A 20,783-nucleotide genomic window follows, 5' to 3' on the forward strand; every position below is an offset into this window, starting at 1 on the left:
ATAGCCTGAACATTTCATAGCCTGTTACTTTGGCACAATGGTGGTTGAATGATCTAGATAGATACTATAAATCGATAGTGGAGAAATGAACTCTTTTTTTCTTTAAGGCATTCATATTTGCAGTGTTAAGTTTTGTCCCAGAAGGAAATACTTATTCTGTTTAATATCTTACTTCAAAATAGTAACAACATTAAAAATAAGCACAGGTTCAAAAACTGAACTTATAGGTTATATAGTAGTCTTGGTGGAAAATAAGGAACATATTATAGTATTATATTTGATATTATTTTTTTGGTTCATTTTCAAACAGCAATGCTGAAAGTGGAATGAATGTTGGGATATTGGATATTTTTGGATTTGAGAACTTTACAAGGAACTCATTTGAACAGCTGTGCATAAACATTGCAAATGAGCAGATCCAATTTTATTTCAATCAGCACATATTTGCACTTGAGCAGGTAAGCTTTGATTGACTCAATAGCAAATTCTGCAGGCTCGGCTTGGACTTGTAAGACCAATCAACCAAAGAAGATGATTTTGGTATGAAGTTTATGACTTCATCTGTCTTCTATGAAAATAAACATTTTCTCAGAAAGGGAAAAAGCTTTCACCCTGGGAATTTATTAGACACACACGCAACTTCTATAAACACAACTTTGTATATAGCAATTAAAATTTGTTATCTTTGCTATGTACTGAACAATGCATTTGGAATATATTGTTTTTGTATGCGATAGTGTGCTATTGTGTTAAATAAAAGATACTTTTTCTGCAAATCAGTAGAATTAAAAGCAACATATGAATTTTAGTTACGTGAAAACCAGGATCAAGTGTAAGAGAAGCAGTTCACAAAGCAGCAACATGTTTTGAAAATTGCTTGCCTTATTGTTTTCTCAGCTTTGTAACTAGATAAATAAGAAAGGCCAGACTACTGAATATAGAATATTCCTATAGTGATATTTATGACTTACTAACTTTTCTAATACTTTAGATGGAATATCAAAATGAAGGAATTGATGCTGTCTTGGTTGATTATGAAGACAACAGACCACTCTTAGATATGTTCCTTCAGAAACCAATGGGGCTACTTTCTCTACTGGATGAAGAAAGCCGATTTCCCCAAGCAACAGATCTAACTTTAGTTGGTATGACCTGTTCAGAAATCCCAAATGGTTACACACACACACACACATACACACACACACACAAAAAAAAGCAAGAGAACAATTAGTATCTTTTATAAAGTTTAAATCCAAGCTGACTGCATTAAACTCTTGGAGTCAACTGATTAAACTGTTGAGTATTTTGTAATAATTATAGATAGACATCTCCATATAATAAACTGTTACTATTAATGGAAGCAACTGAATGCATATCAGTTCAGCTGATATGTGGTTCAAACCACATCTGAGGGTTATCCGCTGATTAAGCAATTGCTGAATAACAAATAACACATAGAAAGAATTGAGCCTTACAGCAGAGTTTCTGTGAAACTGGGAGTGTATCAAGCTGTAGCAGGAAACGATAGTCACTTAAAAAAATGGGAGAAAAAAATCCTACTCCCATTAGAAATAAACTAGGCTTCTTTAGCACTATTACCTCTCTAGCTGTGTGAAAAATAAGTGAAAGAAACAGCTTAAAATAATTTTGTAACCACTATTTAGATTGATGTGTCTTGTAAAAGAATTGACTGATTAGGGCAATTGGTATTTATCTCATTAAGAAAGATAATAGAAAATTAATATTTTTGTAGAGGTTTCAAATAGGGATGTATGAACAGTTTCCCAACAATTTCTGAATGCAGAGACTGGATAATTCAAAATCAGCTTTGTCATTCAGTAATGCAGTTAGGAAAGTATCAGAAATGGGTTTTGGCTCCTTGTTTACTCTATTGGGTTAACTGCCTGCCCTTTATCTGAGATGTAGAAACTGCTTGTTGCCCATTTTGTGCTAGCTGATCAAACACTAGCAATTTGCACAACTTACTCGATACGTCTGCTAATATTGGAAGTAGGGTTCCAAATTGCTCTTTAAACAAACTTATGTTTCAGTGGAAATAACTAAAAAAGTGTCACATTACATTTTTCTGTTATTGCCCATGTTGAGATCTTTTGCTTTAATTTCTGTATACTTTGTAGAATATCTAAAATGAAACAATTGTGATAAATCAACTGCAGAAAAAAGTTATCAAATATAAGAAACATTTAGTAACATTTAGTAAAGTTGATATAAGCACAAAATATTAGAGTTTTTTCTGATTGTTCTGAATCCTCCCTCGATGTACAAACTGTTTTCAGATTTCTATGGAATTATGGTGGCATAATGATTAAGAGAATGAAGTAAAGATTAGCAAGTTTCTAATTACAATTTATTTCTTTAATGTATTAAATGGTTCTTATTAGGGAAGTGGTACTTTATTAGAGTACTCTATTTTTAAAATCTCTGTTATCAGTACTATAGAAATAGTAGTAACCTGCCTTACAGGAACATACATTACAATAGATATAAAAAGCAATATATTTGGAGGGTTTTATTATTATTATATATTGATACACAGAAAACACAATAAGGCTTAAAGGATCATTGTAAATATTGAATTTGTGCTTCAGATTAGAAAAAATGTAATAAAACTTTGTGAGCTGCCGGCGTCGACTCCCCTCCGCCCTGTGCGTTCCCACAGAGAGGGCCTCCTCAGGGTGCCTCCGGTCAGAGAATGCCGGCTGGTGGCCCCCAGGGGGAGGGCCTTCTCTGTGGGCGCCCCGGCTTTATGGAATCAACTGCTGGTTGAGCTCCGGATGGCACCGGATCTTCGCTCCTTCCGGCGCGGGTTAAAGACCCATTTATTCGAACAAGCTGGCCTGGCCTGATGGGGGAAATGTTAGGGTTTTAATGTTTTTTATATTTTGATTGTTTTAATTTGGGCAACAATTTAATCCTTTTTAACTTTTGTACTTCTATTTATATGCCCTGTTCACCGCCCTGAGTCCTTCGGGAGAAGGGCGGTATAAAAATTCAATGAAATGAAATGAAATGAAATATTAGGCTTACAAGTTAGCCTGAAAAGGTGGCTGGTTTATTACTCATGGGCTCCAAAAAGCAAAATTGTGTTCCCTTCCTTCTTTCTGTCTTAAGTGAGTAGTTAATTCCATGTATATGCTAAAGTATCAGAGTTTCAACATTACAACTGCCCACTGCTTGATCTCATACTATCTATATATCATTTCTTACAATCTAAAATGAGCTGCATGATTAAAGGAAAAGTAAAACTATTAACTTTTAAAAAAAATAAAGTGACGTGCTTTCAAAGTAAAGAAATAAGACATTTACCAAAGGAATTTCTTGTATGGTTTAGGAGCAGTGCAGGAAAAGCCATTTCTATATACCCAGTCAGCATACCTTTCCAAGATAGGCATTTTCATAGGGATTAGTCCTATTCATCTTAAATTTTGAGAAAAATACGATAAATGTCAAGACCATTTTGTAGGTCTTCCACACAGCTGCATTAATGTTTGTTGCTCTAGTCTCTGAATTGGCAAAAAAAAATATGCTAGTATAATTTGGATTTCCTGAGGCTGAATTCTAATTTGCTTAAACCTTTACATTTTTGATGCAGCACAATTTAAGGGCAGCAATTGGTAGATTTTTTGGGGCTTTATTTTCCCTTCTCAGTCTGAGCAGCTGGTGGCAAAAACTACTACCAACTGCTTTTCTTAGAAAGCAGTGAATTGGGCATGGACAAATGCCTGGATTGGTACTTTAGTTGCCATTCAAGTTATCTAAGTCAGACATGTCAAACACAAGGCCCGGGGGCCGGATCCGGCCCGCAAAGTGGTTTCATGTGGCCTGCGAAGTCATCCTGGAAACAGTGAGGGAACGGCCCCCACTGCCTTGGCCCTGGCCCAGAGACCCTCCTCCTGCCAGAGACCCTCAGATCTGTCCCACTCCTGCCCAGGCACCCATAGGCACCCTTGATGTGAACGATGTAGAGCTGGCCACGCCCACCCAGTAGGCCATATGCACTTTAGCCACGCCCACCCTGGCCATACCCACCTGGCTCCTTGAGGGCAACCGCAATGCTGATGCGGCCCTAGAATAAAATTGAGTTTGACACCCCTGATCTAAGTGATAGGTTGCCAAAGCAGCGATACTTGGGCTGCTTTTTAACATGTTGTCTGGAAGACAGTAGACCTCAAATAGCCAATTGATAGATAGGTGGTATGGAGGAGAGTACAGACCGGAGCATGAAAAGTCTTTACAGCTTAATCTCAGCCACTTCTATTCCACCAATTTGTCAAGTGGGAAATGTTTGGAAACAGTTCTACTGAACTGGTAGATATGTGTATCTTCAATTCTCAAAGCAGTAAGTGCTCAGAAAATCTTTAATGCTTTTATCTGAGATGGGACAAATTAACCAGCAACCCTCATTTGAAAAATTACTGAACACTTATAACCAGTCAATGATGTTTCAAAAGACTGGTATACCAGCATAGGTAAAGATCCCCTGTAATTTCTGAAAGCAGAGTATGTTCCAGGCATTACAGTGCCTAGTGAATGGTGTGGAGCAAGCATATCTATAGCAGCCTCAATCAGACAGTCGGAGCTTGGCAAATGCCAACTCCTAACCCCTTGCTACCAGAATTTTTAAAAAGACATATAATCTTTAGGCCAAGCCTTGAATTGGGAGAAGATAAAAAACCCCTACTTTAAAAAGTAGAACAAGGGTAAATTTAGACTGCTTCCAGAGTAGACTGGGGGGGAAAAATCTTCTTTGGCCATGGTTAGCTGGTTGTGAGAAACAGTCTTTAGATTAAACTGAGATAGGTACAGTATGTCCTTCAAATACAGGACAACTTTAAATACAGCACTGTATTTTGTAAATTTAGTCACACGGCTACTGAAAAGGTAGCCCAAGGAGGCTTTTCACAAAAATATAAAAGGAAAAAAGTGATTTACCTATGTCGCTGAGCTAATGACTATTTTATGTAAATGACAATAATGAATAATAATAAAAATAAATTGTGGGAAATACTTAATACAGCAATATCGGCTGCAATTGGTATTGAGAGGGAAATAATTCTGATTATATGATCAGAAACTGTAATGGGGAAGGCTGATTTGCAATCCAAACATGGGCCATTTTTAATATTTCTAGTTCTTATTCAGGAAGTAAATAAAATTAATTCTTATTTAGAAAGTAAATACTAATTTCTAAATGGTTCTAGCTTATGTAATGATTACATAGAAATAGACAAGAAACAAAGGGAAAAAAATAAGTTAAAACATTACTAAGAAACTACTTGATTATAAGTTATACATTTCCCTTCCATTGTGCCCTGATAATTGCGGTATACATATTTTAAACATCAAGAATTGTTTCTGATTTCTATTTATTTTATTCCTTTCTTCGGTTTTGGTTTCTTTCCCATTTGAAACCATACTCCAAATGTCTGAATTTGCCTTGCTGAGTAATATATGAGGGAAGTCATTCTTGCTTGAATTTAGTTAAATTTCCATTTTTAACCTATACTTTTAGTTTTGCCATTGCTGTCTATTCTTCAAGTTTGGTTTCCCAATCTGATATCATCAGCATATTACCTATTTTCCAATGTGAAAAGATTTGTCCTTGCGGCCATCAAAAGAATGGGCCATTAATATTGTTTTCTTTTTTAAAATGCACAGATAAATTTGAAGATAATCTGCGGTGCAAATATTTCTGGAGACCCAAACGAGTGGAGCTGTGTTTTGGCATTCATCATTATGCTGGAAAGGTAAATATATAGCTTGTATTAAATTTAAATGTAATAAATTATCCTTAGATTTCTCTTAAGCAACGTTCAGTTTTTTTTCTTCCCTAATTAATGTTTTTAATGAATTTACATTTTAAAATTTGGAAACCCATGGTTATTTGATGGCATTTGATGGCACATGATGACCAACAGAACTGAGTCAGAAGGTACGATGAACTTCAGTTGTTTTAAATCCATTTGGCAGGGCATTGATCCTAATTCTTGATTTAAAATACTGTATGGTGGTATGCACAGGGCTTTTTTTCTCATAGAACGCTCAGAACGGAGTTCCGGCACCTTTTTTGGATAGAACCTTGTAGGGTAGGCAAGGCGGGTTGTATGACATGTGTGAGTTCCGGCACCTTTTTCTTTTACAAAAAAAGCACTGGGTATGCAATTCCTTTTCTTGGAATTGCAACTCTTCCTGTCACTACCAATTTCATGAAATGCCTTGTTTCTTTAAGGCCAAAGACAACAATCTTCTCAGTGCAGAAGTCAAAGCATCTCCTGCTGGCTCCTTACTTTATGGTTGCCAGGGTTTACAAGGAACAGACTATTTTTTGAAAATGAACTCTTGAAAAATAAGAGCCTTGGTGGAGCAGTGGGCTAATGCCTCCTTAAGTAACACCAGCTGCCTGCAATTAGTGCAGGTTCGCATCCCACCAGGCTCAAGGTTGACTCAGCCTTCCATCCTTCCGAGGTAGGTAAAATGAGGACCCAGATTGTTGGGGGCAATTAAGCTGACTTTGTAATAATGCCACTTGGGTTGTGCGTGAAAGCCCTAATAAGCAGGCATATACATAGAATGAAGGCTACTGCTAAGCTTGTAAGCCGCCCTGAGTCTTCGGAGAAGGGTGGGATATAAATGGAATTTTAAAAAAAAAACTCAGTTACTAGAGCGTTTTGTAACCAGTCTATACTGGAAGGTCTTTGTGTCTGGTAAATCCTCCAGAAACAAAGCCTTCTGCAAAATCAGCAGTGGCTGCAACAGTTAGGATTCAGGACAAAAACAAGAAGCCAAGAGAGTGGGGAGCAGAAAAGTTTAACTTTTCTTCTATAGCAAGTGGTACTGAGATTGCTGAAGAGGGAAAATAGTTGTGAGTGCGTGCATATGAAAATAATTAGAGATAAATATATATGGGCGATGAAGCACTACCCAGGGCATTAGGGGGAAAAGTTCCCCAACCTTTACTTAAAGTACTACAGGTGACAGAAACTGTTTCACATTTAACTCCCACATTGTATAGGTTCAGTACGATGCTTATGGCTTCCTTGAGAAGAACAGAGACACCCTTCCTGCTGACATAATGGTGGTATTGAGGACTTCAGAGAACAAACTTCTTCAGCAGCTTTTTTCAAGCCCATTGACCAAAACAGGTACAGTACTTATGAAGTTTATTAAAAATTAAGGGTTTTCTACTGGCTAAATGCTTTGCATTTGGAATCCAACCCTGGTGGCACAGTGATTAAAGTATTGCAGGTAAACTCTGCCCACAGTCTGGAGTTCAATCCTGATGGGGTTCAAGGTTGATTTGGTCTTCCATCTTTCCAAGATCGGTAAAACGGGGACCCAGATTCTTGTGGGCAACATGCTGACGTTGTAAATCACTCAGAGTGTTGCAGAGCGCTATGGGACAGTATAAAAGTCTAAGTGCTATTGCTATCTTAAAATGCTCTTTTTAAAATTGCCTATTATTAATTTCATTCATCCATATTTTCTATGGAGAGGAATATGAGAAGAAACGTTAATGTGTGCTCTGTGTGTTTCTCTTACGGCTTATTAAGCATGTATTTTATGATCATTTTTAAACCACAGGTGACAAGAGTTTACTATTATAAATGTATTCACTGAAAAAAGGCTTATAGTGACAAAGTAAATACAGCTGTTAGAGTGACATCAACCACAACAAAAACCTGCAAGAGAAATTGAGAGCGGAAACTATCTCTATGTTTTATATATCCTAGTGATGACGAACCTATCACATGTATCAAAGTGATATGCCACAGTGTTTTGGCTGACACACCAGAGTTTACCAATACCGAACAACAACTATTCTCAAAAGCACACCTGTTCCCACACAATTTTTGGAGGCCTCTGAGGCCATGCAAGAATGAGGTATTTCTTGTGCAGCTTCTGCAGTGTCCAAAAATCATACCAGAATGGGGTTTGTTTTCATGCAATTTTTTTGAGGCTGCAGAGATCACAAAAGAACATTTTCCAAAGCCATTCAAGAGCAAAAGCCTTGTGTGACCCAGAGCAGTCTTGGGTAGGCCACAGGGGCCTGTCAACAGAAAGAGCACTGCCTGAAGGTAAGTGGCAGATCCCTGGGAATGCTGGGCTGCAGAGGCAATCATGCTAATCCCCAAGGCTTGTGTGCCTTGTGGTATGGTGCAAAATGGCCTTTTTGAATGCCAGCAGTGGTCCAGCCCTCTATTTCAAACTAGCCTGCAGCTCTGACATCAATTCTCACTGTTCAGAGTCACCTAAATGAGAGTGAACAAGTATAGTGCCATGTCTTCTTTCTGTCTGTCTCATTTGACAAGGGCACTGCTCAGCTCCAGTCAACTCTAGATAAAAATATGCTTCCTTTATTTTAGATCTGTTAAAGCAGGTGTGTCAAACTCCCGGCCCATGGGCTGGATGCATCATGCCGAAACTGCACCCACCCCATTGCCGGCAATGGAGAATATGTTGCGATACGTCACAACATGTCACGTGACATTGTGAGTTTGACACCCCTGTGTTAAAGTGTCTAGAAAGAAAGACCAAATACGAAAAGGTAGAGACTAGTAGTTATGAAGCGATAAAGTATCAAAATATTTATTGTATTTCTGTCAAGGGCAGTAAGATCTCCTTTACTTTTACAGAAAAAAGAAACAAAACTTTAACCACTTCATGAAGTTTGCAGATGGCCTTCAAGACTTCTTCACAGGAATCATATAATAGTAGTTTACCATTTTGTTCTCATTAATGAATCTACTTTATTTTATTTTGTTCTTAATAATTAATTTCGGAAGACACCAAACTTGTCATTAATATATGGTTTGCGGAGGGGGACGGATATTTCAGAGGGAGGGACCGTAAAAGAGAAGATCACTGGAGCAAGAAAATATCTGTCTCTGATGTGTGCCAATTGGGATGTTCCTAAGGTGTACATTAATGCTCCTGTGATAAAATTGGAAAAGAAACAGTCATTAAATCTATTTCACAAAGACAACAAAATTAATTTTTAATTGAGATATTTGTGCTCATTAATATAATTGTATTCATTAAGATAGTTGTGTTCATTGACAGTGCTGGTCAGTGCATTGGACAATTTGCAGGGTTCAGTTTAGAAAAGGGGGGGTCAGGAGGTAATTTCTATATATGAAATTGCTGAGATTTCTTAGTGATGCATACTATACTATTGTTTCGAACTGGTTAATGTTTGGTAAGAGACAGTTCACCTGTACAGTTGTGATTGTTGACAAATTGTGAATAGATGCCAGGTGGACTACATTCAAATAATAATTCATACCATCATAAAACTTGGCTTAGGAGCTTCTGTAAGTTCCTTATGGATGCGCTATTGCCCTTGGACTTCCTTTCTTCCTATTGTATGCCAAATCATCAGTCCTAAATGTCTTCATTGTGTTAAGATTTATCTTCACTTTAGTGGCCTTCATCCAGCTTTTTACATCATGCAGACATTGATCCGTTACCTGCCCTGCCTCGCCTGACTAACAATGTGAATAGAACACCCCATCCCAACTTCAGTCCCAATATTCTAATTATCTCACATCTGTTCCATATACATTTTAAACAATAAGGGTGATTTAATAGACCCCTGTAGGATACCACAGCCCAGCAAAAGGTCAAGTGGAAGCCTTCTAGTGTGACTATATAAAGAGGATGAGAAACCATGCCTCCTAGTCCAACCCCGACTGAGCAGTGTACCATGGTGGATGGTAACGATATCCAGAAGGATCAACAGAGTTGTACTCTCCACCTTTCCTCTAGAGAAGGTCACCCATCAGGATGATAAAGGTAGTCCCAGTACTGATTCTTGACCTGAAACTACCTGGAATATGTTCAGATGTGGACTGAAACAGGTTGATTGCTGTTTATAAGTTTTCTAAAGCCTACAATTAGCCCAAAGGACTTGAAGTACTTGCAATGGGAAGCAGAACATTCACAGTTCCTGTGTGTAAAGCAGATTTATTGTAGAAAAGCTGCAGAAAAAAATAGAATCTCACAGTGCAAACAAGTTCCAAATACCGCAATTATATCGTTGCATGTAACTGCGGAAATGTGAACTACACACATTGTGATTAAACTAGCTAGGTTTCAGAGCTCTGAAATACAGATCCTGATGTAAATGAAATCTCTTTTTTGTTTTGTTTTGTTTTCTCTGGTGAAATGTTAGCTATAGACTCAAAGGTATTACAGTAGTAGCCTGTGGCCATGTCTTTCTGGTACATTACTATCCTCTTTAGACTGTTGATTTTTGGTCTGCATAATTTGAGTGCACTCCTCTTATCTCTAGAGAGCTAAAGGTTTAACATATGCAGTTTAACATATGTGGGGAATACAACTTCTCAGTTTGAGAGCATTTAGGCCCTACAGTATTAAAATATATGCCGAGTATTCAAATAGTAACATGAAGGCAGAGAATCTTAAAAGTGAACTTTTGAAAGTCAATTTGTCCGCTTCCCCAGATTGCTAAAAGAACATATAGCCTAACATTTTGATTACCTGAATTAGATATGTTAAAAGGCTCTTTCTTACAGCCACATTAAAGCACATTCTTCCAGTCTAAGGTGGAAGAGAAATAGGATGGTGCAAACTGCTCTTCCTTGACTGCTCTCGTCTTATTCACCTTCGGTGATGAGATCAGGGACTGGTGTTGTCCTGATACATTTAGCTATCCTTACAAATTGGATGTTGGACTAATTAGAAAAAAATATATTTGGTGAGTTTCCCCATCTTTATTTCTCCTCTCACTTGCTATTACTTGATGGTGGGAAAAGCATTTTAATAATAATAATAATAATAATAATAATAATAATAATAATAGAGTTGGAAGGGGCCTTGGAGGTCATCTAGTCCAACCCCCTTCTCAGGCAGGAAACCCTCTACCATTTTGGACAAATGGCTGTCCAGTCTCTTCTTAAAAACTTCCAGTGTTGGAGCATTCACAGCTTCTGGAGTCAGGTTGTTCCACTGGTTAATTGTTCTAACTGTCAGGAAGTTTCTCCTTAGTTCTAGGTTGCTTCTCTCCTTGACTAGTTTCCATCCGTTGCTTCTTGTCCTGCTTTCAGGTGCTTTGGAGAATAGCTTGACTCCCTCTTCTTTGTGGCAGCCCCTGAGATATTGGGACACTGATATCATGTCACCCCTCACCCTTCTCTTCGTTAAACTACACATACCCAATTCCAGCAGCCGTTCCTTATATGTTTTAGCCTCCAGTCCCCCAATCATCTTTGTTGCTCTTCTCTGTACTCTTTCTAGAGTCTCAACATCTTTTTTACATCTTGGTGACCAAAACTGGATGCAGTATTCCAAGTGTGGCCTTACCAAGGCATTGTAAAGTGGTATTACCAGCTGCTGTCCCTAATAAAAGGTTGGGCAGGAGCTGGAGGAGACAAGTTTGAAGATGGATAGACGTAAGGATTTAACCATCTAATAAAAGACGGTATCAAGTCTGCTGTTCCACAGACTGGACTTCCTGGGGGGGGGGGGAATTGAAGACTTTCTGGCATTGCCATGAAGCCCCCGCCTTTGTCTTGCAGACCTGTCAGTCAGCTGATCTATAGGTGGAGGCTTCCTGTTTAAGATAGTCCAGCGATCAGTGGGTTGATTGGGATTTCCAATAAACTGAGAAAAGCTCCCCCACATCACTGGGTAGCCTTTCTGTCCAGTCTTTCCTGTGGGAATGGAGGCTGACAGTGCTAGAAGGATGAAAAGCAATGCCAGCAGCTCCTAATTCACTGTGGGAGAACAGGAGAGATTCTCCTTCATCACAAATAGCCCTAGCAGCTCAGGGATGCCTGTCAGAACTCTTTAACTATAGGCAAGACTGGAAACAGGCTCTGTTACGAAGGAAAAAAAATATTTAAGATGAGAGCGTAAGGATTCTATCCAGAACTTTTGTTTTCAAACGTAAGTCGTATTTCAAAGCACAATTCATTTCTACCTGTTTTTCTCTCACTTTCTGTTGAGGGAGATGAGGTCTGTAGCTTCTGAGAATGTGAGCTGGCCCTGCCCCTGGATAACGTTTACACGATAGTGACCAGTTTCCTTATCAGTATGGGAATCTATCCTCACATTGCCCAGAGGCCCCTGAAATAATTTTCACTGGAATTCAATGTTCTTACCAGAAGAAAAAGAAGTAGACTTTGGTAGACAAAATACCTTATTGCACTTAAAGATAGCCTGGGTTATAACGAAGAGCAGCTTAAACGAAAGCTAAGAATTCGGTTCGCTGGATATATATATTCTCCAAGGCTTAAATCCTGGACTTCTTTCTGTTGCTTTTCTGTAATGGATTGCTTGCTTTCTGTTGCTTTTCTGTAACCAATTGCCTCCTCCTGCCATAGCATTTCCTACTTAGTTTTCAAGATAGCTGAAGGACTCTTTAACCACTAGCAGTGCTGATCCCACGGATCAGCCCTGTGCAGTCAGGGAACTAATGGACAGGGGTCAGTTCCCATCTCCTGCTTCTCTAGATACCCCAGCCTGGGGATCAGCTGTCAGCACTACCCTAGGTGGGATAGAAGGAGAAGCAAGGAGAAATGGATCTTCAGTTGCTAGGTCTTCAATTCCACGTAGCTGAATTATGTGATCGGAAGACAGCAGGTACAAAGGGTAATTCACGTTGAAACAACCAGAAACAGCATAGCCCAGGAAAATAATGCTAAAGGACTTGAGGTGACATGCCTATAGAAACTCGGAGAACCTAATAAGATCTGAGTAAATCCTAGCGTCTGACCATATCATCTTCTGTGCTGTCCATAAAATGGCATAGATCCGTGATGGCGAACGTATGGCACGCGTGCCACTGGTGGCACGCAGAGCCTTTTCTGTGCGCATGCGCACCGTTGCCCCAGTTCTAGGCCTTCAGCTGGGTTTTATAAAACCTTTTCACTTTAGGCCTCCGCCGCCATGTGCAAAAAAAAAAAAAAGGTCCATCGATCAATCAATTTCAATTTCTTGTGGAAAAAAAAGATCTCGCAAAGTTGGAATTGATTGAACTTTTTAGTCCCACTCAGTCTGCCGTTACCACTGCAGCCATACCCACCCAATGGGCCACACCCACCCAATGGGCAATGCCCACCCGGCACACGATGATAAATAAGTGGGTTTGAGGTTGCAGTTTGGGCACTTGGTTTCTAAAAGGTTTGCCATCACTGGCATAGATCATGACCAATGGAAGACATGTGAAATAGAGAACATTACATGTAAACTGGGAAAGCTAAAGACAAATTTAAGCTCCTCCTGTGGTGGGCTGGGATGAGACAAAGGCAGCGTCATGCAGATATGTCCTTCACAAATGGTTATCAGGACATCTTCATGTTGCAGTTAGGAAGAGATGAGAATGAGCCTTAAGTATGTGCTTGTTGAGTGGGTGGGAGCTGGAAGAGTGGATGAAAGTACTAGAGACAGATATAGGTGTCTTCCTCTGTGGCAAACTTAGCTAGAAATTTTTAAATGTGCCAAAACAAAACCTCTATTAAAAGCCATAGTCTGACTAGTATAGATTGTGCCAGTGATTGGTTCGAACAAGGTCTACTTTATTCAGAGAATTTTATAACAGATCTAGAAAATTATCTTCCATTTAAGAGTTATCTTCCATTTGTTTTCCACCTATCTTCTATCATAACTTCTGTTATGGAATAGCAATTATGTTCTGGAACAGAGGAACAGCTGCATTATGTTTTCGGTGCAAGATACTTTAGTTATAAAATATAGGAACTCAATTGCCCATTTCACACAAATGAGGTCATTTTGACCCCATAATGAATCATCAAAGATAGTAGGGAGAGCTGGCTGACATAATGCGTGATATCTCAGGATGGTGGTGTTGTCAAATAATATTTTTAATTAGAAGACTCAGAAAGCTTACTATGAATTCCTGAATTTGGTAGAATTAAGCTGACTTCATCAATCCTTGCCTAGAATTTGCTGGCAGATTTTAACTAGACAGAAACCTCAAAACCCAAATTTTGGGTCAGAATTCACAAACACAAACAGTTTGCATATTTAGCCTACCTGGATAAGTATATCTATTTCAGGTATATCTAAAATTTTATTATTTTAAAAGAATGTTCTAAAATTAAGGGAAACGGGAAAATGTTTCTTAATACATTTATTAACTTGGCAGATAATTCTAGTGATTCATTTGCAGATTATAAGAAGACCAAAGCAGTCATCCGTTAATTTAATTTCCGAACTGTAAATGTTGGTTTAATTTAATCTTATCACAATAAATTGGGATTATATCATATTTTATAGTTCTGGCATTAAAAAAAATATATACAGTAATCAAAGCAACATCTCCTGAACATTATTGCAGCAGAATCTGAGTTCATTTTTTAAATTCAAATCTCTTTCCCCTGGCTATATGAAAGGAGGCTGGGAGAATAGGCAAGCCCAGTGTTTGCTGCCAACGCACATAGTACTAAACCATGGTTTGGCACTATATCTGAACCCAGAGCATTCTTGTTTACTATTCCAGTTGGTGGATACTGTTGTGTCCGGTCGGGCGACAGATAACATGGAGACGGATTCCCGGTGTCCAGGAATTCCCGCCGGTTGGATTAGCCAATCACGAGGCTGTGCAGTTGTGTACAGAACAGATACCTTGTATTATATGACTGACCTAGTTCTCTCTAATCTCAAATTAGTTTGTGGGTAATGTTGTTCATGATGATGTTAGAAATTATTCAGTGGTTTTCTTCTTCTTTTTGGCTGACTGCTACTGCTATTGGAAACGTAAAGCTATTGCAGATATGTACAGTATTAGCCCTGAGGTACACAGAGAATTTGAAAAGGTCCTGTTTGAGAACTGAGGTACAGGTAGTCCTCAACTTAATAGCGGTTCATTTAATGACTGTTCAAGGCTACAACGGCACTGAAAAAAATGATTTATGACCCTTTTTCACACTTAACAATTGTTGCAGCACCACCATGGTTACATGACCATAATCCGTCACTAGGCAACGGGACTCATGTTTTCATGGTCCCAGGGTTATGTGATTACCTTTTGCCAGTTTTGAGAAGCCAGATTCATTTAACAACCATGTTACTAACTTAACAACTGCGGTGATTCACGTAACAGCTGTGGCAATAAAGGTTGTATAGTAGGGCAAAATTCACTTAGCAACTGTCTCACTTAGTGACAGAAACTTTGGGCTCAATTGTGGCCATAAGTTGAGGACTACCCGTACTGAGAATATTCTGCCTTAAATTATTACTCCCAGAATAACAAGAAGAACAAAATCAAAGGGGGTATGTACGAAAATGTTTTGAATTATGCCATTTAGGTTTTTCTTCTTCTTTCATAACTCTTGCCTTTAATTTCTTTTGCTCAAAATTTCTTCATCTTTTTCTCCAATGCTCTGTTGTTTACCCCCAAAGCAAATAACACAATAGAAATATATATAATCCCCTCTTTTCCAATTTATCTGCAGATTTCCATATTAGAGGTGCTTCCAAATGAAAGAAATTATCATAAAATAATTATTTTCACTCATGTTATTTGATAAACATCTTTGATTTTATGGAGGATTTTTCTCCTTTCCCTCTTTTTACATTCTGATAAAATCTGGAATATTAAAAGGAATCGGTGCAGATTGACTCCTATATAAACCTAGCTAATTTCTAAGGGCTTTCTTTGAGTCCCTGGGCTGAAACTAATGAAATGCCATGTATTTTCTCTTCGGAAGTTTTGTGCTGTCCTTCCTTGGCATCTCCAAATGAAACTAGAAAAGATTTCTGAAACCTTGGAAAACTGTTGCCCATTATTGCAGAATAAGCCGTACTAAACTAGCTGGATTGGTAGCAAGATTTGATATAAGGCAAATGGTCATAAAGAAAATCCTTTTATACTTGGGTCCAGAATCTGTAATAGCCTGGCAAGAGATATATCCTGTTATATTAGTTGAATGTTTTAATTAGTTGCCTTTTCTTGAGAGCGCAATAGCTATTGGTGATTATGCCCCTTTTATCATATTATATACAGTTTTAGATCTTTTTCACGGCTTTATTGTTAACAGCAATGGTTTTAATACAACAGACTTACAGAGTTGCCGGTTGTTATGACTAATATAGGGTCTGAAAGGAAAAGGCACTTTTTTGGACTATGGGTATTGTTTTTAAATACAGGAAGCTTAGAAAGGGCACAAATAAATATATATACTGCACCAAATTCTGCTGGCTTTCAGAGTAAACAGCTTTGAAAGTAGATCTTTTATATAAAAACTGTCCAATTCTGTACAACAGAAAAACCTGCATTGTTCTATCTATCAGAAGTACACAGGGTTTGTGGTGGAATGTAGAAAGGGTTTGCAAATGTTCCACAAGATGGTGCTATTAACAGAACAAAGACAAGGATGACTTTGAAAGTGACCGGTTGATGTTACTAAACGTATTTCCTGAATATCACTCAAATTGTATTTTTAAAACAGTTTTGCAGGTAGTTTGGGAGCAAAATATGCATTTGCTTATTAGAATATATTCTGCAGAGCAATTCTATAGAAATCAAAACAAATGAGTGCAACACAGCTTATTCCTAAATGAATAAACAATTCTGAATAAAGAATTGTACCTACATAAAACAAAATTGAACAATAATGAACAAGACTGAAATATAACAATACTTTCTTTGTGGAAGATTCTCCTAAACACTTACATAACTCTAAATTTTATCAGTTCTAGAACATTTATGAGATAATCTTTGGGTTTGAAAACATTTACAGTCAGAAGGCAATTGGCTGGTCTTATGGAGTCCTTGTTGCTCTTTGAGCTTAGTTCTGTCCTTGGTGCACCAAGGACTCTACAGCACAACCCAGAACTACATATATTCCCTTTTATTAGAATCACTATTTTATTTTTGTTTTTTTCTGGGGGGGGGAATATGATTATTCCCTGCAAGACAGATGGCTATATACAGTGCTTTTTTTGTAAAACAAAAAGGTGCCGGAACTCACACATGTCATACAACCCGCCTTGCCTACCCTACAAGGTTCCATCCAAAAAAGGTGCCGGAACTCCGTTCTGAGCGTTCTATGAGAAAAAAAGCCCTGGCTATATACAATATATATATGGGAAAACATGAAGCAGCACAGTCCACAATGTATTCAGAAGTAACAATGCCATCCACAGATGATCAGTTAACTGACAACTTTTCCATGATAAGTGAGATGCTAAGGGGTTCTTCTGATTTTTATAGCTGTTTTTTAAACAAATTAGAGAAGACGGGAGGACCATGTTGTAATTGTCTGCCTCATTGTATTTTTATATGTTGCCCTGTTCACCGCCCTGAGTCCTTCGGGAGAAGGGCGGTATACAAATATTATTATTATTATTATTATTATTATTATTATTATTATTATTATTATTATTATTATTATTATTATTATTATTATTATTATTATTATGCTAGTCCCTACCGTGTTGCATTTGGCTCTGGATATTGGATCATGACAGAGCAAAACCATGATATGTGTAACTCTATTTAGTTCGGTATATTTCCACCATGCAAAATAAAGAAAGGCTAGGGTTTTTTTTTAACCTATGTTCCTCAGGAATTAGAACTTGCATCTGATAGAAGGGGAAATTTATAATTATCATGACTAATTGACATTGAAAGCTTCATTTTCTTTTCTTCCACTATCTGAATGTGTATTGCTGTGGTTTTTTTCTTACCTGAACCTCCATTTCAGGTTCATTTGCTGATGGCCTTAGATTGCAGACTATGAAACCTGGGAAGTTATTTCAGGAGCTATTGGCTTATACAGGTGTCCCTTCTAAAATGGAGGGAGTAGGGGGAATCCTCAGCCTCTCCCCCTTCCATCCTCTGAAGCTGCTTTCCTCAAACATTGGTCAAAGCAAAACTGAGGTATGTTGGAAGTGACCAGATTTATATTTTTGCATCTGCTATCCTCCTGAATCTCCAACCTAACCTGAAACTGGAACACAAGAATTGATTTACCATGGAGTATAAATAGACACCCTCATATTAAATTCTGATAATATTCAACTCATATTTTTTCCAAAATATAAACTTAGCATTGCATACATCTCAATACTGAATGGAAAAAATAAAGTACTTGAAAATTTAAGTGTATTTGGTTTGGTTCAACAAGTGATCCTCAACTTATGGCTGGTTGGTTAGTGACTATTCAAAGTTACAACTTAGCTGGAAAAAGGGAGTTATGACCCAGGTCCAATGGTTGCCCCTCCCCCCACATTCACATGACCACAATTAGGGCACTCAGCAAGATGGCCACATTTATGGCCATTTGCAGCATCCTGCAGTCACATCACCACATTTTATGACAGTTTTGCAGAAAGCGGGACATTACTTCTGGTTTTCAGAAAACTCATACCATAGCAAACAGTGGCTTTGTTTAACAAACCACAGTGGTCATTTAAAACAAGCACTGGTGTTTGTTTTATGAACGCAGTGTTTGTTTAATGACCACCACAAAAAAGGTTGTAAAATTAGCTTGGTCATGTGACAGACACAATTTACATCTGTCACAACATATGACCGTAATGGGCAAGCTACATTATGGTCATATGTCAAGGACTATCCATATTCCTCATGCACTTTGTAGGACACTTTGGGGTTTTAGTATTCAATAAAAGCAACTGAAATTTTATGGCAAAGGAGCTAAATATTTATTTTAGTTTTATAAATTAATTATTCAATTTTGCACATTGTGAAAGTAGGATTTTAGTTATTACAAATGGCAGAGAAAGAGTAGAATATAGGCTTACCTTGTACACTTCTCCATCAGGAGAGGAAGATGAATGAAATCTGGCAACACCGATCATAAGCATGAAACTATTGTTTTGCTTTTAATTAACAGCATTTTCTCCAGCAAAGAGCAGTTCCAGGAAACTTATAGTGTTTTTCAGATCATTTGAATTCCAGTAAAACTATGGCTGATGTATGTGCAGAATTTATTTCAAGGCTTGATATATATTATATTTATTCTGTTAAATCAGTAACAGCAGCTATTATAATGATAATGTACCCATCTATAGATAAATCCAAATTTATAATTTCTTTAAAAAATGAGCTAACTTAACTAAAAGCTGTTGAGATTCTCTTACAATTTAAAAGAGCTTGTTTCTCCCAAGTATGGCCCATATCATAAAAGCTTGTAAAATTAATTGTATTTTGTCACATTGCCCATAGTGTTATGCATACAAAGAGGACTTAAACCACAAATGGCAAAGGAGCAGTTGTGAACTATACTGACCTGCAGATATGAGACATAGATAAGGCTGGATTTAGCAAATAAAGGGGTTTATTATACTTCACAAATGACTTCCTGAGATCGTTTCTTAAATTCATCGTTGGCTTGTATAATCATGCAGAGCGCTTTGTCCACACATGGTCTTGCAACTGTCTTAAACCCAAAGTTATGGGAATTACAGTCAACATATCTGGATAGATCCAAAGTCAGGACATCACCTCTCCATTTCCCTTTAAAACATCTGATGGCCATCATTGTATTCTCTAAGGCAAAAACGAGTTATTGAAAATGTCTATTTATTTATTTACTTATCACATTTCTGAACTACCCATCTCTCTAAAAGAGGGACTTTGGGTGCTGTATAACAAAATGTAATATATGCAAATTAATCACCATGGAAAAATTCCTAGAATCCAATACTGGATTATGGTGATCGAAATTTCCCAACCCAATAATCAAGATTTTCAACCCCAGGTGGAAATGATGACAAGGAGCTTGGATAGAAATCCAGACAGGCAGCAGGGCAGGTAGGATACAAATAAGAAGCCACAGGTTTTCCTTATAGCCCAATTTCATATACTGCTATCTCAAGAGAAGACTCCTGGGAATTTTCAAAGGTAGTTTTCAACATAATTACCCTCCCCTTTCCTGACCTTGGTGTGTTGTCTTGTGCTCCAAAACTCAAAACTCAGAAAAGTAAATCTCCAAGAAGGAAACAGCTCTGTCCTTACCGTGTGGATAATGTGGATGAATGCAGTCTTATTAGACCTCGTGAGTGACCATACTGGGTGGAGGCTTTTAAAAACAAGAAAAGGGAGAAAAATCAAACCATTTTTCCCTTTTCCTCCTACGATGCAGAAATTTCAGAAGGATTTCACAGGGGAGCGTATTTCTGTTTGTTCTCTTCAACTCACTCCACCAACTTTCATATATTAAAGGAGAGCTAATAATTTGACACAGCATTAGATAAAAGAGATGGTTGGAGGGAGGATCTTCTGGTTTGGTAGCTCTTCTGAGAGCACTTAATCTGAAGGTTGGGATAAAAATAGCTTAGAGAAACAAGGAAATGAGAGCAGTGATGCTCCAAATAGAATAAAATAAGGTTTGGTTGAGGAATTTCTGCTGCATGTATTTTCTTCAGCAAAGCTGTCTCTTGACTAAATGTATGCCTATTAATAGTAGTTTTTAAATCCTGCCCCTTACAAAAAGCCTCCCCATTATGCAATGAACGATGTTGAGTATATCTTTAATAATACATTTTATGGTTAAATCATCACTTGGCACTAACCACAGCAGAATTATATCCTGGCCAAAAAAAAATTCTGTCCTGTGCCTGTGACATTGCCTTCATCTTGTCCCCAGCTCCCACAGGAGCTTAAATTATCATTAGTTGTATCAGTGTTAAAATAATATCTTTCCCATTATTCTGACACTATTCAAGGGCAGCCTCAAGATGTATGAAATCTGCTAGGCTCTGTTACCAATTACCTTGGAAGGGGCTGGCAGTGGCTGTTAGCAGAAGCAATA

General features: G+C 37.9%; 1 protein-coding gene across 1 annotated transcript in view; it reads left to right on the plus strand.

Annotated features, from left to right (window-relative positions):
- MYO3B (myosin IIIB) overlaps positions 1-20,783 on the plus strand; it is a gene marked incomplete at both ends in the record, with an annotated part of 400,700 nt that overhangs the window by 273,781 nt on the left and 106,136 nt on the right. The window contains 4 exons of the mRNA XM_083368004.1: positions 311-458; positions 992-1,145; positions 5,680-5,768; positions 7,034-7,163. Of these exons, the coding sequence (XP_083224130.1) occupies positions 311-458; positions 992-1,145; positions 5,680-5,768; positions 7,034-7,163 (521 nt within the window). The remainder of the gene's footprint in view (positions 1-310; positions 459-991; positions 1,146-5,679; positions 5,769-7,033; positions 7,164-20,783) is intronic.

Source organism: Vipera ursinii, assembly GCF_947247035.1.
Source record: "Vipera ursinii genome assembly, chromosome: 1".
NCBI classification, from domain to species: Eukaryota; Metazoa; Chordata; class Lepidosauria; order Squamata; family Viperidae; genus Vipera; species Vipera ursinii.